Raw genomic sequence first — 17,014 nt, 5'->3', positions numbered from 1 at the left:
TGCAGTTACTCCAGTTTCTGGGACCATATAGCTATAATGTCAGCCATCTCAGTATGAGACCAAGATATCCCCCTGCCTTTTTTCGGGGTGCTGGTGGATGGCTGAGCCATCCTGCCTGGTGGCAAAGGGGAGCCGCCACACAGCTGTGCCAGGAGCAGCCGAACTGTGCCCTTTCCCAGGTGAAAATGGCGCAGGAATGTGTGTAGGGGGTCACTTTAAATCCCAAACTTTCCCTTTTCACTTTCTACAACCAAAACATCCGCCGGCAAAAGTTACAACTTCCCGCGGTTCTAGCAACGCATGCGCACAACTGGCTCTAGGGTTAGGGTTACGAGGCTTAAAATGCGCCGCAGCTGTGCCACAGCTTCCACAGCTGCATGGCAGCGGACGTTGCAATTAAAGCTTGACTGCAAACCACGCATGTCCCGGACCCCGACCCATTATGCGACGCAGCTGACACGGAGCTTTTAAACCGGCAACTTATATTTGCGGCGTAGCAATTCTGACGTATCGGTGCAGCAGCTTACAGACGGAGCTGCGCAGGTACATATCAAATCAAAAAGAAGCGGAAAAAAGCAGCACCTTTTTAATGCTGCTTCTTCCCGCTTGGGGCGTGCGGGGGGCGTGTTCATGATGGCATTCATGTAAAGCCCGTCTGAAGGCTCTACCTTCATGACGTCATGAGTACATCCCTTTTTGCCCGTCTGTAACCCGCCATAGTGTTTTGACAGAGATGATCCACTCAGTTGTGCCATGCACCTTCATGCATTGCTATAGACCTCTCCCCCATCAAACAATTGGAAGGCTGTTCATACCCCTGTAGTTATTATCAGAAGCTGCAGGTGGCCACAGATCAAATGTGCAATCCATACCTTAGCGAATCCTCACTCCAACATGAATGAACTTGCAATAGAGCATTGTTCTTGTCTTGGTTCTTTGTTCCTACTCTGAGCTGGCCAGATGCCTTGATTCAGCAGCAGAGAAACACCAGTGCTAATACAACTGCTCCCTTGGTCTGTCTTCCAGTTCCCAGCAAAGAGAGAAAGGATTCGTAGCAAGACTGGCTGATTATATTAATGGAATATGCGACTGTATTTTGTTTCTTTTTGTTCTATTTTATGAGCCACAAGTTGTAAACAGAAAACATCTTCCTTTTTTTTCTGTTACCATATTTTCTGTCTTATATTGAAAAGATTTCAGATGAGGAAGCTAAAAGAAGGACCAAACCATTGCGTGTCAAAAAGCTGTATGTTATGTCAGCTTTACTTGTGGAACAGTATCACGAACAAATGAAAAATGCACAGAGGGGGAAAATGAAAGGAAAGACTTCAGAGGTACCTTGTTGTAATGCTTGATCACTGACCAACATGAAATCAAGTCAGACCTTTTGAGATGATGTTACAGAAAATTCTCATAGTACAGATGGTAACAAATAATTTATTTTTTCCTCTCAAAATGTACTATTTAGAACATTGTTTATAAAATATTTATACAAAAGTATAAGACCAAGGCAAAGGTCTTGATGGTCGTAAGCAGTAATGAGATAGGTCTTCCACAGCCTCCTTGTCTGATTAAACCTCCTTTAAAAATGGATCAAAATTCACTAAAAAGATTTGCAGCAATGAAAGCTTGGAAGCAAGAACAGAATCTTCAAGTGCCTTAAGGATAAAGAGGAAGCCGCAACATATTTTTGAAAAATATTGTCATGTCTAATATTAGGGGGAGTTGGCATAAGTTTAAAAAGTTCAGTAGCATTTACTGTTACTTTTCAGACATTTGGGTAGTCATTGGGGGGATTTTTGAAATTTATTTTTAAGTGGTTTTTTTTTTAATTAATTAAAAGCTAATACATTAGAACCATGTTATTAATGCACTACTTTTAAATTAACAAAGTGTAACAAGTTAAACAGAGTTAATTAAACAGTGTTTTAAAAAGTAACACTACATTTTTCTTAGTGATACTTTAAACAGTAACACTATTTAATGTATTACTAAGAAAAATGTCATGTAACTTTTGAAGAATAGTAAATCAAACTCCGCTAGTAATATTTAGGAATATATGAGGTGAAGGGAAGAGAACTAAAATATATGAGGTGAAAGGAAGTAGTTTTGGTAAGTATGGCTTACCATTATTGGAATAAATAAGGGAGCTATTCTGTGCATCAGAGCACCACATCCATTAAGACCATTAAGTCTTTTGCCTTATACTTTTGTATAACTATTATATAAACAATGTTCTAAATAGCACATTTTTAGAGGAAAAATGTGTTGTTTTAGGATGCACATAACTTGGTAAACATGGGTTTGGAAAAGATAATGTACTTGCTTTTGAAAGCTTTACCTATTATGTGTATTCTGTTCCTATAAAGTTGACTCCACATATCTGAAAAATTTACATTATTGCAGTGTATGAAACTTATTTTTCAACTATCCAAAGCTCTTAATGAAGGAGAGGAAAGGCATGGTACTAAAGTGCAGAGTTGGGGGGTGGGTGGGGGAATCACTTTTTTGAACTTTAAGTCTTATAATCCTCCCAACTAGCCAGTGGTTGTAGTCCAAAAAATAAAATTCCTAAGCTCTGTTTAAGAATAGAAAAAACTACTTTGCTTTCATGCTTTTTCTGTATTTTATTTCCAGGCTACTTCAGCATTGGCTGGTTTGCTGGAGGAAGATGTTCTTTCTTCAGACAGTCGCTTAATCGATCATGCTTGGCGAGGAGCTGAAGCTTACCATTTTTTTATACTTGCCCAGAGACAGCTGTATGAGGGTTATGTAGATACAGCAATGAAGACAGGTGGGATTATGTGGTGTTAAAAACTACTATTTCAGCTTCACAGCCCACTATGTTCCTAAAGCTCAATCTCAGTCTTTATATGCTTTTGATCAGTGTTTCTTGAACTATCTCGTGTAGACTGGCACTTTTCCCTCAAATATTCCAGGAACTAGTACAACGTTTGTGCACATTGATCACAGTTTTTCCAGAAAATTCTCCACAGGCTGATGGCTTGTGGTCCAACAGGAATCCATGAAATACCAATTTGAGTAGCATTGAAATAGCCAGCTGCTTCTTAAGCAAACATATTCAGTTTCCCTTTTAGGTTTTCTAACTCAGGGCATATTGTATGCATATTAGAAAATCCAATCTTAAAGTGCAATACAAATTTGAGGCCTCTGTTTTGCACAGCAGCTGCTTCAGGCTAATGCATTTACTAGGCCTGTTCCAAACATGCATCCTTTCTGACTGCAGAAAACTATTTCTTTAAGAGTGGACAGAACTTTATGTGCCTCTTAGTGCGGAAGAAGTTGACTGAGTGTAAAATATTAATAATTGAATAGTGTAATAAGGACATTTATTGTGGCCTCCTCTTCTTTACAGCCATTCATTTGAGGGAGTACGAAGACATTATTCCTGCCGTGGAGATCTATTCCCTGTTGGCTCTCTGTGCATGTGCTAACAGAGCATTTGGTACCTGTTCAAAAGCTTTTGTTAAACTGGAATCTTTAGAAAACCTTACCCAGGAGCAAAGGCAGCAGTATGAAGAACTTGCTCTGCAGATATTCACGAAACACTACCCTAAAGATAACAAAAAGTCAGAACTGGATAGCCTTCTTGAAGAGTAGGTTTCCTTTTTTTCATTCTAGTTATGATTGTAATTGAATATCCCTTGTTTGGGTGAAATGCAACATTTTCCATCTGCCACTGCTGAATGAGACCTCTCCTTCCCAGCACACCTTAAAAATCTGCACATGAAGATTTGTGGAGTGTAGGAAGAGGAGAGGATGGGGAAGCTGTTACAGAAGTGAACATTCATTGATATGGTATTGGATACTGCCCTTTATATACTGCATCTTTGAACTGAGTGTTGCTAAAAGAAACTATCAGCATGTATTACGCTTAGTGTTAAGATATTTACAGAATGTAGAGCTCTAGCACAGATGGAATATTATGTGATTCACAATATGTTCACAAGTCTGAACATAACTGCTTCCATGTTCATTAGTCGTAGGTCTGTCCTATAGTGCTGACACCCTAAGAGACACTTTTCAAACTGCTTTTCTTTCTTGTGTTTAACAGGGGAGAAGGAAAGCTTCCAACATGTGTTGCTACAGGAAGACCAATTACAGAGTATCAGTTCTGGATGTGCAATATATGCAAGCACTGTGTGCAAGCCCAAGAAATCAGCAACTACAACTTCTGCCCTCTCTGCCACAGCTCAGTAGCCTATTAATCATAGAGAATACCTTTGTGTTGGTATGCATAACACACTGTTTGTGGTTTGAAATGTTTAGAAACCCTATTAAGATGCTTACAGGGAGGCTGTATCCCTAAAATAAAACCAATTTAATGTGCTGTCCATGCCTATAAAAAGAATGTGAATCATTTCTTCAAAATAGCCTCAATATGGAAAAACACTGTTTTCAGTGGCCCATGACTGAGCACAAATACAATCTCTGCCCCGCTGTTCTTTTTGTTTACTTTACAGACAGTCCTCTCTGTTTCATAAGGTTGGCATCCTTCAGTTTTATACATATACATAGAACTGTTTTTAGTTATTTTGGAGATGGTGATGGGCTCTTAAAGGAAATAATTTTGTGACAGCAACCAAAGTTAATAAGCACTAGTTTTACAAAACCTAATTTCTCTCTTTGGCATTTTACACTTAGATGGAAAGTCTGCTTACATTATGCATAAAATAATTATGCAGATGCTACTTTCTGAGCACAGTACTGAAAAAAGGACATGAAAAAAACAATATCCAATTATAGGCATTCTGATCAAAAGACATGTGCACAGATCAGTGATAAGAGCATATAAAGCCCTTTTTAAATTGTTGAAATCTGTCCAGTTATCTGGCTGGTCAGGGGCAAGGAGGAGGAAACTAGGGATCTGAATGCAAGCCCATACTATATGTCCTGAAGAATAGATTGGTAAGCAGAATATGAGCTTTGAAAGGTTTATATTCTACTTCGCTCCAGATTTTGTATTGAGAGGGGGGGACCTGCTAGATACAAATGCAATCTGGCATCCCACCAGATGGGAACCCCCTCAAATAGGTTGTTGGCCAGTGATACCTCATGATATGAGGAGAATGTGCACTTCCTCTGGCCAAAGCAAGATAATTCCCATCTCCTGACAATGTGCCACTAGCACTGTGGTTGACTGAATCGGTGTTAGAGAAATTACCTTCTCCCAACAAGTTCTGGTCCACCTTCTGACAATATGTGTGGTCATCCAATTCTCTGGTGTTTTTCTCCCCAACAGGTAACCCTGCTGGTTTGCATCCTGAAAGACCTCATTATTTTTTCCATTTCTTTAACTGATAGTTGCATCACCAGCAGTTATGCAGAACTGACTACAGTTAACGATTGGACTCCATCAGTGTAAACAGGAGAAACTTTATGTTAGATGGGTAAATTCTTTCTCATCAGAGAATTTGTCAGAACCTTGTTTACTTGTAAAAAAAATTGGATCCAGATTTAGGATTTGGTAACTGGAGTGGCAGAAATGTATTTCCCTCAAGCATGCCTTTACACAGAGGTTAGGAAACTGTGCTGAATGGGGTGACTTTGGCATGATGGAGGTGCCTTTAATAAGCTTAGTCCTTCTGTCCAAAGAAGGCAGATCTCGGATTTATGAAATCTATATAAATAAGAGTTGGTTTCATCATTCTCATGTTTTGTATTGAAAAATGTAATGAAACATGTATCTTTTTATATTTAAGTATAAATATAAGCTTCCTCTGGTGTGATAATATGGTTAGTGAAATACACATGTATAAAAATAAATGAAAATTTAATTTGTTCTGTCCCATTGTTATATACAGTATTGTCTTTCCCCCAATATGCACTCAAGCAAGTTTTATAACAAATACAAACGTATTTAACAACTACTTGGTTATATATGCCCCCCAACCCACCTGAACAGCCCGTATCTGCACTGGACAAAGAAGATCTGTTCAACTGCTGATCAGGGCGCAAGCAGGATGACATATCCAGTCCCTGTACACCAGCCAATGGAGCTGTGACAAAGAACTGCAACAAAGATTGTGCTTCTGATTATCTCAGCCTCACTTGTTGGTGGAATTGAACTGGAAACATCACTCTTCTTGCTCCCCGACCAACAGGCGAACAGAACTCCTTTGCTTTCTGTGGCTGCTGGCTGTTAAGGTGGGATTCAAGGTGGCAGTTACTATGTAAAAATACAGTTACAATAAGACTGTGTAGCCTTAATGTGTATGGAGCAGTTACAGACCCATAACTCGAGTTTACAAATCTATAGTACAGAATGCCAACTCTATTAGAAAAAGTTAAGCAAAATATACAACAGTGTGTGGACAAAGAAAACTGATAGATGGAATATTACACATGTCAACATTTTTATCAGTAAGAATAAAATTGTGAGTATATCTTGTTATTTTCAAATAGATACATTTTTATACTGCATTGTTTGATTATCAACTGACTTGGGTCAACTTTCAATAAACTAGACTATATGAATGAAAGTACTGGTGTATGCATTCACAAAATGAACAGATGCATTAATTAAAAACAAGAAACACCAATTGTATCTACCACTTCTTCTTCCACCTGTAAACCACCCAGACAACCTTTGTCATTGAGCAGTATATAAACATTTAAAATATGGAACAACAAAATTAGAAGAGTAAACAATGGCAGTTCACGGTTGTGAGGGGAGGATTCTGTGACTACAGAGGAGCAGATTATGGAAGAGGAATGCAAACTGCATCTGTACTCCATATGAGTCAAATATTGTATGATATTTCTAGGGCTGTCCTATGATTGCCTGATTATTCTTTTTGTTTTCTAATTATTAATGTTAGTCTCAATATAACATTTCATCCAAGGAAGTCTACAGCTCTGGGGAAAAGTCATTTGGCACACATGTCACAACACAATATTTCAGAAGAGGCATTCCTTTTTGTCAACTGAAAAAAATTAAACACTTAATAATCTAAGTATGGTAATATTAATAATTTCTGAAGGAGATTACAATTTTTTTAACCAGAGGGATGATGGGGAGTATTATGAGATTAGAAAGAGTGTGCATATCTACATATCTAAAACTATATTGATGGACAAGTGAGGTCAAATTCTTGACAAATTCTTCAAGGCACTCTCAATGCTGAACACCTACCAATCTTTTGTTAAACCTCCCATATGCCCATAGACATCCTGAAAGAACACCTTATTATTCATCACTATGCCCAATGCATACACTAGGAATATAATTGTTAATTCCATTCTTGAAAGAAATTAGAAATGATTTTAACAATTTTCTTCCCAGTGTAAGAAAGTATGTGAAAACTGCGTAGTTTTTGAAGGCTATTTGTAGTCAGGACTCTGTTCAAAATTTGCACATTTTTGTGCAGGAAACACCATTGTTTCCTGTGCTCACATGAAAACCCCCACATGCATTTTTGTGTGTTTGTGGAATAGGTGCTGAACTGTGGAGATTCTCATCAGTCCAGGGTTCTTCCCATCAAGGGTTGGTGACACCTGATTTTTCAATCCCTTTTTTCAAATATTTTCAAATATTCTTTCCCTCCCTGGCATATTCTCACATATAAGAATGTTTTACTCTTCCTCATCTTTCTTCCTGATGAATACAGTCACTTAATTCAAGTATTGATTCCATCATAAATCTTTCACAGTGCTTGTCTTTGTGTATCTATTCCGAAGTAAGCCTCATTGAGCAAAGTGGATTTATGTTCAGCTAAGTGTATATCAGAGTGCTGTCTTAATATTAAGTATATTTCTAAAGGTACACCATTGCATTTTATATTTTCTTTTCTTTTTGGAAACAGCATACTAGTGTGAAACACGCAGTATAATCCTCCACATGGCTGTTCAGAAGTAAGCTTTACTGAGGGTGCAACCACACTGCAGAATTACAGCAGTTTGACACCACTTTAACTTCCATGACTATTCTATGACAGAATCCTGGGATTTGTCATTGGTGAGGTATTCATCCTGGTCTATGAGAGAGGTCTGGTATCTCACCAAATGGCAAATCTGTAGGACAGAGTCATGGCAGTTAAAATGGTATCAAAACTTTTAATTGTGCAGTGTGGCTAATAGCCTCGGTTCAAAGAGACTTGCTGATGTAGTTGCCATTTTCTTTGTTTTGCCTTCTCACCCTTTTTGACATGTATGCATTTTCTTAGCTCTGCCTGTGTCTGATTGCTTCACCGACACATTGCACAGCCATGATTTACCATAATTCCCTCCTCATCCATCTAGCTTTGGTATGTCTACCTGAATTTCATAAGTTCTTTGACACCATATTTTTTTTGGCTTCATCCTTTACATCCTGTGTTATATGCTTTACCCTCAACTTATCCACAACTCAGTTCAAAATCCATAATTTTGGCCCTAAACTTGCCCTCAACATATACATGAAATCGACTTATAGTTGAGTATATGCAGTAAATAAATTAATTGCATAACCAACTGTATTTTATTCATTTATGAAGAATAAGATATTCACACATGCAGAAAGTAACTGACAATATTAAGTGAAACTGACTTAACTAATGAGTTATCCTTACAATACCATACTTGGCTGAAATGCTGTAGTAGTGAATAGAAGTCCATGAACAAACTACTATCCATCTTATCCCCAAGTTTTGTATCCAACTATGTTGATCACTTTTCTGACACAGGCCAAAAGAAATGTTGTAAATTCATTTGAATAACACTTGAAACACTAATATGGATATTTGCTTCCTTGTTTTATGGAATGTAGGATGTGTTTTTGTCTCTTTGTGATCATGTTGTATAACGGCAACCAGCATGATGCTTACTCTCCATATTCATTCTGCTTATTTGGTTTTATTGGAGGCTAGTGTCTTGGGGCTGCATCTGATTATATCATAGATTTTAGCATGAAGCTAATTGACTGTATATTAGATTGTAATTTAATTTAATTCAATGAACATAGTGCAATCAACCAGTAATAAAATAATCTAACAAATACATTTCTTTTGGAAAGGAAAAGCAGCCAGTGTCACAAGAAGAAACAAACACCATGCAAGATTCAACAGCGCATCAATCCTTCTGCATAGATAATCCCCCGGATATATAGTCGTGACAGTTTGTTTGCTTTTGCACTTCCAAGGCAAAAGGGGAAGAGTATTTATGTACTCATAATTACAGTCCCTACCATCTAAGCGGAACACTTTTGGTTTACTGTCTGTCAGCGTTTCCATTATACACTCCCATTTTTCAGAGGTCAATAACGTAGCCATTAAAAAAGCTGCATCAGCAGGAAATGTGATATACAGGGGCTACCTCCGTCTCTTAATTTGTTTTCATCCAAACTCCAGGAAGGAGGAGAAACATTTCAGTGCTCGGTAATTCATGACAAAGTTTTGTCATCTGCTATCTTCAAATTGGCTTGCTTCCTGAAATTAAGATGTTTCAGGATGGCTGTCAGTAGAGAAGCAGCTAGAGAGAGAGAAAAAGAGAGATGCACACACAGAGAGAGTGTTTAATTATTTAACACTGAAAACACAATAGCTTGTTGAGCGGGCAGTCATTAATTACATAGGTTACACATCCTGCAATCAAAAAAATTTAAATTAAGCTTTCATTTAAAAGCTCCAATTAAATTCAAACACAGTAAAGGAACCATTACTTTTCCTCTTACACTCCACGGAATAGATTTCCCACTTGTTAACTTAATTGTCTCCACTGAACTAATAACTTTAAAAAACCCTCATAGCCGATAAATCACTGAACATCACAGCCATTTGTATCTTTTTCCCTCCGCTCACTGTTGACATGCTAACTCCAGAAACTTTAAGAAACAGGATTGCATGTAACACAGGAAGTAAGTAAAATATTCATGCAAAGTGGTTCAAATTTAAATGGGCTGCAAGCATACATCAAAAGCCATTCAGTGTAATAGTTGTTCCCCCATGATAGTGAGTAGCATGGTGGAACAGCAAATGAAGGAAAGCTTGGAAAACTGCTTTTAAAAGCAATCAGTTGCATGTACAGTTCTAAAGCCCAAGAGGAATTTATTTGCTATTAGTTACAAAGCAACTCATAATTTCCCTATTTTTCTTAAGCAGCTAAATAATTACTTTGTAGGGTGATGTCTGTGGGATACTGGTTTGAGCATTGGACTATGACTCTAGACGCAAGGGTTTGGATTCCCATTCAGCCATGGAAACCCCTAGATAACCTTGGGTAAGTTTCACTCTCTGAGCCTTAAAGGAAGGCAATATCAAGCCCCTTTGAAGAAAAAAAATGTGCCAAGCAAATCCTGTGACAGATTCACCTTAGGGTTGCAATAAATCAGAAATGACTTGAAGGCACACAACAGCAACACAAGAGACAGGCCTTGGTGGTGTTACAATGACAATTTTGCAACGAGCAGACTTTGGTGATGTCATTAAATGTGATAAAGTAAGCATCAACCACTTCTGCACACAGTAAGCCACTGAGATTTTTAAGAAAACGCCAATGTATTGAGGCAAATATGTACACACACATTTTTCAAGACAGCACTCTCAGCCTGAGATTCCTCCTTCTTGCCCTGAGAAACACAGAAGATATTTCAGACCCTAAGGCTCAGCTAGGCCCTGAGACCTGGAATATCTGTCTCAGGTGAAGTCCCCTGCATTTTTTTTTCCTGTTTGATTCATTACAAATAATTTTAAAAAACAACAACTGAAGATAAGAAGAATGTGAGTTATGAATTTCCACATGGAAACCATGTGCTCAGCCAATAACTACAGTCCAAAAACAAGAGGGTAATATTTGAATTTGCTTGTGTCTACAGTTTGGAATATATACATATATATAGAGAGAGAGAGTGAGAGTGAGAGTGAGAGAGAGTCAGTCTTTTGGACCACAGCTCCAAGAATCCTCCAAACAGAATGTCCAGTGGCCATCATCCTTCTACAAATCAAAAGGGCAAAATTGATTGGTTGGTTGATTGATTGATTGATTGATTTACCTTGGATGCACATGCACTCTTTTTTGGACTATAGTACCAAGACCCTACCAAACAGCATCTCCAGTGGTCATTTTGGTTGAGAGATCCTGGGAGTGGTAGTAAAAAATAATAACTTGATTATTTTCCTCCTAGTGCATATCCCTCACTCCTTGCTTTTATCTTCACAGCAGCCCTGTGAAGTAGGCTAGGCTGGTTGTGACTTGGCTCAGTGAGCTTATGACTGATTCATATATTTAACAACCTACACTACAAAAAGAAGAGGAGGAGGAAGAAATAACCTGAAACGTTTTCCCCCAACAGAGATGTTTTCAAGTACAGTCTGGTGACCTAAAGCAGCAGTTACATTCTGCCCTTGAGCACTTCTGGATCTTAATGAAAAGTTCTCCCCAGTTGACATCACTTCCATCCTCCCACAAATATTTACCAAGCCAGTGTAATTCTTCAAACCAAAGGTTAATGGAAACAGCTTCTTTACCGTTCCCTCGATCCTGATTGATGATCATCCTGCCAGCCGCTGAAAACTCAAAGCAAGCAACGGAGAAAGTGGGAAAGGTTCTCGGCATTTTGGATGGATGAAGAAATAACATTATTGTGGACCTTTGGGAGGGGGAAAAAGATAAGAAGAATGCAAGCCAGAAAGATAAATGGACTTCCAGAATATTCCTCATTGGGAGGGAGAGGGTACTGAGATTTGTTGTCCACAAAGAAGAAGCCCAACTTTCCAAAACAGTTGTAGTGTGAAGATGTTATACATGCCCTTTCCAATGAACTCCAACTTCTCTCCAACTTGTGGAGCAAGAAAATAGTGGTGGGAGGGAGGGATTATACAGTGCAGTAAAAAATAAATTTCCAGTCTAGTGAATCCTATAATGTAAGGAACTAGAATAAGAATTCATCTACCAGGGAAGGAAATGAGGAAGGGAATGGTGGTTAATTGCATCATTTTCTATCCATTATCTAGAGCTAATTGGAAAAGGATCATACAAAGATTGTGAATAAATGCCAGGAATACATTATCAAAAATTGCAAACTGTAATCATTTTTCCAGCCATTTCTATTTTTTGAACCCACTAACAGAAATATGATAGTAGAATGTGCATGGCCATAACTTAAATCCAATTTCCAGTCCCAACTAGTTTTAGACCCATTCAACTGATGAGATTTGATTCAGCTGAGCCATTCTAGTTGGGACTAGCAATTGGATGGATGCCCATAGAGCCAGATGGTTATTACAGAAAAGATTGCGAGGAGAGAGATGTACCGGCAGTCAATTTTTCTTACAACAATTAACCTGACATACCTGTGCTTGCATTTATGTTAGCATTTCCCCTTTAAATGTGGTAATATCAAAAGGGGCTGGAGAAAGCAACTTAGGATCTGGTCCTAATATGGCATGTTATTATTTTTCCACAACTAACAAGGATCAGGGGTGATTTAGCTGACTGACACGGCCTTATTCTCACCTTGACATGTTACTACAGTCTTGTCGAGATTGATGCCATGGTTCCTTTTTATGTCAGGATCACTGGTCTTCACTGTATGTGATGATACATTAATGGTATGGCAAACCACCCTGCATGCCACATTTTGCCTTGTGTGGTAAGCAAGGAACACAAGCCACCATCACCCTTTGTATCCTCCAATTCTGAAGTTAAGGGTCAAAGAGTTCTACAGCTATAGGCCTTTTTCCCAACATGGGGCAGATTTTGAGTGGATGTATGTGTTTCAGGCACCCTGAATCCAGGCTACCTTATAGTGAATTTTATAAATTAAGTAGGGTTTCATTCCCTGTGCAGCCATGAAACACACTGGATGTCCTTGGGCAAGTCGCACTGTCTCAGCCTCAGGGGAAGGCAACAGCAAACCCCCTCTGAAGAAACTTGACAAGAAAACCTATGATAGGTTTGCCTTAGGGTCACCATAAGTTGGAAATGACTAGAAGGCACACCACAGACACAAACACAGATACAGACACACACAAATTCTGAGGTAAACATGCTTACAGTAGAGGGATCAGAGCACCAGAATAACTGAGGGCATGTCTCCATGGGCCATTTAAACGACCACCACCCCACCTTTGGGTTGCCCTGTCTTCACAATGCATGTGATCTATCCATTATCCAGAGCTAACTGGAAAAAGATCACCATGTGGCACCTCGTTTTTGACCTCAGAAGGAGTGATTTGTGCTAGTGGCAGTGGCACTGGGTGGCACAGAGGGACAGGCATGTAGACAACCACTTGGCATTGCTTCAGAGTGCCCAGGTAATGGGGATTTGGGGGCAATTTTGGGGCCAGGATACTCCGGGGGCAGCAGAGGAAACTGGAGGCTAGGTTCAGCACCTTGTACAGTTGCTGGAAAGGTAAGACTAGGGTCGCCATACATTCTCCTTTCCCCAAACAGGTCCTCTTTTTCAGAACTAAAATTTCTGTTTGAGCAGGTTTTTTAAATTTTTGAGCAGATTTTTAAAATGCCTGCCACTGCTTTGGGTGGGTAGGAGAGAGAAGGGAGGCCAACCTGGAGTGGGAAGATAAGCTAGACAAGCAAAGTGTCTCAGGAAGCTTCCAGCCACATAAAGCAGCTTGATGGAAGAAGCTGTTGGAAGAGGAGGGGAATGGGGAAATCGTTGTTATTTAAATACAAGGAAGGTTATGAATATTACTCATTATCTCAGCTTATATAGGATGCTGAGACATCCTGAATTTTAGAAACTGGAGGGGGGGATGCAAGTATTTTTTACATCCTTATTCCCAGGTAGATAATATAGGGCTGTGACCTATCATCTTTTTCCTGCCTAAACTATTTTTTTCATGATTCCTCATTACTAATTGATAAGCCACTTAAACAACCATCAAGGGGGGAAAGAGATCAGAATTTACAATATGAGACTGAACATTGTGACCTTTAACTCGTAACACACATTCTGGAGCCATTATATTTTAGTTAATAGCACTCTAATTTATAGATGGGTAATATTTTGTGGTACTGCAAGAGAATTAAGGGAGAAAGGTGTGAGAAAGTGGGCCCAGGACTGAACTGAGAAACCGTTCTGTTTGGAGGAAAATATGCAAACATTCCCTCATCCTCTGAACTAATAAATCTGACTATCCACTGCCTGAGATGACACCCAAAATCTGCCTCCCATTAATGCCTTCAAATAATGATTGACTACTTGCCCTGTCTGTCCCTAGTCAGCTTTTCAAACTGGTGGAGATTCTACATTGTCAGACATGTATCATGACAATGCTCTGTCCTCATAGATACGTTTCCCAGTTCAACCTTCCTGAACTCATCTTAGATACCAGGCAGCTGCACCAACTGAAGAAGTTTGGAGGTGCCAGAGAAAAAGGTGCTGAATGATGACATGTCCAACCCTCTCCCACTGGGAAGGCACACTGTGAAAAGAAGCACAGGAATCTCTGTGGTATATGGACACAATTGCTTTTCACATCATGCTTTGCTGGCAGGAGAGAGCTGGACACACCATCATTTAGCACCCTGCTTTCTGACATCTCGGGATACCTTTGGTTGGTGTGGCAGCCTGACTTCTAAAGAGGGTTGGAGGAGGGCTTTTTTAGTCATTGCAATAATATCACATCCATAAATGTGAATTGCAATATTTACAATGTTGTAAGTCTGGCTGAGGAGAGCCAGTGTGTTGTAGTAGCATGAATGTTGGACTATGACTCTGGAGACTAGGGTTCGAATCCTTATTCAGCGAACCATGTCCTGGTTGTTGTTTTAAAAAACAATGATTAGAAGAACCCTAGAACAGCCTCCCATAGAATGAAACAAATGGATATATTAGTGACAGTAACCACAAAATTCAGCAAAACCTAAAGAGCTGTATCATGAGAACTACAGGTTCTTTTGACCAATTTGGGAGAGCCCAGTGCATGTAGATGGAAAAGAAGGAGGAGGAGGAGGAAGTAGACCATCACATGTGGACACCTTGTTTCATAGCCAAAATCTCATTCTTATCATCATTGAATACATTATTATGTATCTGGGCAATCTTTGATTTCCCCTCCCACCCCCCTTCTTTTTATGGTCAATAACAAATCACTGAGACATAAAGATTTAATCTGTATTTTCTTGATTTCAGCTTGCTTAGAGATTTCTAGATACTGGGAAACCTTTGCAGATCTGAGCATTTGTACCAGGCTAAACTGTATATGGACATAAACACTTAGTGGAAAAACTCTTCAGTAAAACAAAAACAATAAATGACAGAGAGAGAGTAGATCTGTTCATGTACACACGATTTGTTTTCTCTGAATATGTAAAAGACAACATATGGACAATGGGCCTGCCAGTGAATCACAAGTGATTTTGGAGAGATGTTAGTTAGCTTACATCTTGATCGGTATAGCTATATTAGACCCTTGTGATAGGAATAACATGACATTAGACAACATATTCAGAAACTCTGTCAAAACACCCCAACAAAAATTGCAAGAGAAATAAAAAGAAGCCCCAATCTATATTTCTATCAAAGATCGTTCACCAGAATCCTAGATCATATTTTATTTAATGTAATTTTACATGCATCAGGCACTTTGCCAGCTCTGCTATGTAGTAACATAACAGCAGCCCTCTACTAGATTACAAAACTGATCGATTCTAATTCCTGCAGACATAACTTTACTTCCAAAGATGTAACTCCCCAACAGGATTCCAGCCACTGTTTCCAAACAAGACCCTGCAGCCAAAGCTTTATTTTTGTAGTAAGTTGTTCTTTTTTACATTTGTTCTTATGTGTCTTACATGAAACAATCAGTATGACAATCTACATCACAATTCAATTAAAAAAATAAAACTTGAGCTGGAGCAGAAGATTCTCCTCATTCTCCCATAATCCAGTCATGGTTAATGAAGTGATAATTGATGAATGGAGGTAACCAAAGAGAAATTGACTTTGCAGTAGGATCTCAATTATGTGAGTGGATAATTAATTGGGGCTAATGGATAAATTAATCCAACAGATTTCCGGGGGGGAGGAGGTCAGAGTCTATGGGAGATGAAGCATTCCATTTTAGAAGAGCGATTGAGAGTTCCTGCATGGCAAGGATTGGACTGGATGGACCTTGTGGTCTCTTCCAACTCTATGATTCAGTCAGTGTTAAATGTGGCTTCACCCTCTGACATGACTTCCTTGGCAGTCAAAGGGAATAAATGTGGCATGTAAAATGACTAAATCGTACTGCACCTATTATTATTATTATTATTATTATTATTATTATTATTATTATTATTATTATTATTATTATTATTATTAAGCTTTATTTATACAGCTCGGTAAATTTACACAGTGCTGTACATACAATCAATTAAAATAGATAAAATGAACCTGTCTATTACAAAAATAATTAAATATAATACACTTGCCACTGTTACAGAACACATTTGATGAAATACGGTAGGAATGTCCCTCTCTCGGTGTAAACCAAGCTTCAAAAGTATTGCCAAATGATAAACAAAACGCTAAATCTATAGAACCAAAGTAGCCAAGTTAAAATTGGTCATGAGCATCCATTGCAACAGGAACAAAACAATTACCGTGAAATTGCATCTTATTTTTAACCTACGCTGAATAAATTATTGAATACTACGGCACTTGCACTGACTAAGGGAAACATCATAAAGGGCAAATATTTGCTCTAGAAGGCAAGGGGAATATTGGCCACTGCATTGCAGGTGAGGATGTGAGCACCGTAGAATACAACAATCCATAATGTCACAGCGAAAGAAATTCTGTTGTGTTTTTTTTTAATGCTAGAATCAATCACCATTACCTGAAAAGTGCAGCTGCTGAACCATTTAACCCACAGATGTAGCCTTATGTAGCAACTGCAATGTAGCTAAATCTCTGCAGTAATGTATATTTGATTACATAACTCATCTTCATTAGAAATGATGGGCAGAAAAGCAGTTAAACGCAGTGTTTCTCAACAGAAAAGAAAAAGAAAAAAAGAAATGGCGGTTTCATGATCATTTCTGTCTGGAGGCATTTAAAAAGATTAACAAG

The 17,014-nt window shown here is 38.6% G+C and overlaps 1 protein-coding gene across 4 annotated transcripts in view; it reads left to right on the top strand.

The window, feature by feature from the left end:
• The window catches only part of WDR35 (WD repeat domain 35), a 53,188-nt gene extending 46,639 nt beyond the window's left edge, over window positions 1-6,549 (top strand). Inside the window, exons 25-28 of one of the 4 annotated variants that reach the window (XM_042446259.1) lie at window positions 1,194-1,334; window positions 2,638-2,794; window positions 3,377-3,617; window positions 4,076-6,549. In XM_042446259.1, the coding sequence (XP_042302193.1) occupies window positions 1,194-1,334; window positions 2,638-2,794; window positions 3,377-3,617; window positions 4,076-4,229 (693 nt within the window). In that variant the 3' untranslated portion in view covers window positions 4,230-6,549. The remainder of the gene's footprint in view (window positions 1-1,193; window positions 1,335-2,637; window positions 2,795-3,376; window positions 3,618-4,075) is intronic. The other 3 variants (XM_042446260.1, XM_042446257.1, XM_042446258.1) reach the window with 3 other exon arrangements.
• The last annotated feature ends 10,465 nt before the right edge of the window (window positions 6,550-17,014 follow it).

The sequence above is a fragment of the Sceloporus undulatus genome, chromosome 1 (genome assembly GCF_019175285.1).
Source record: "Sceloporus undulatus isolate JIND9_A2432 ecotype Alabama chromosome 1, SceUnd_v1.1, whole genome shotgun sequence".
NCBI classification, from domain to species: Eukaryota; Metazoa; Chordata; class Lepidosauria; order Squamata; family Phrynosomatidae; genus Sceloporus; species Sceloporus undulatus.
Note: the sequence above shows the minus strand (reverse complement) of the source record. Positions and strands in the feature narration are given on the sequence as shown.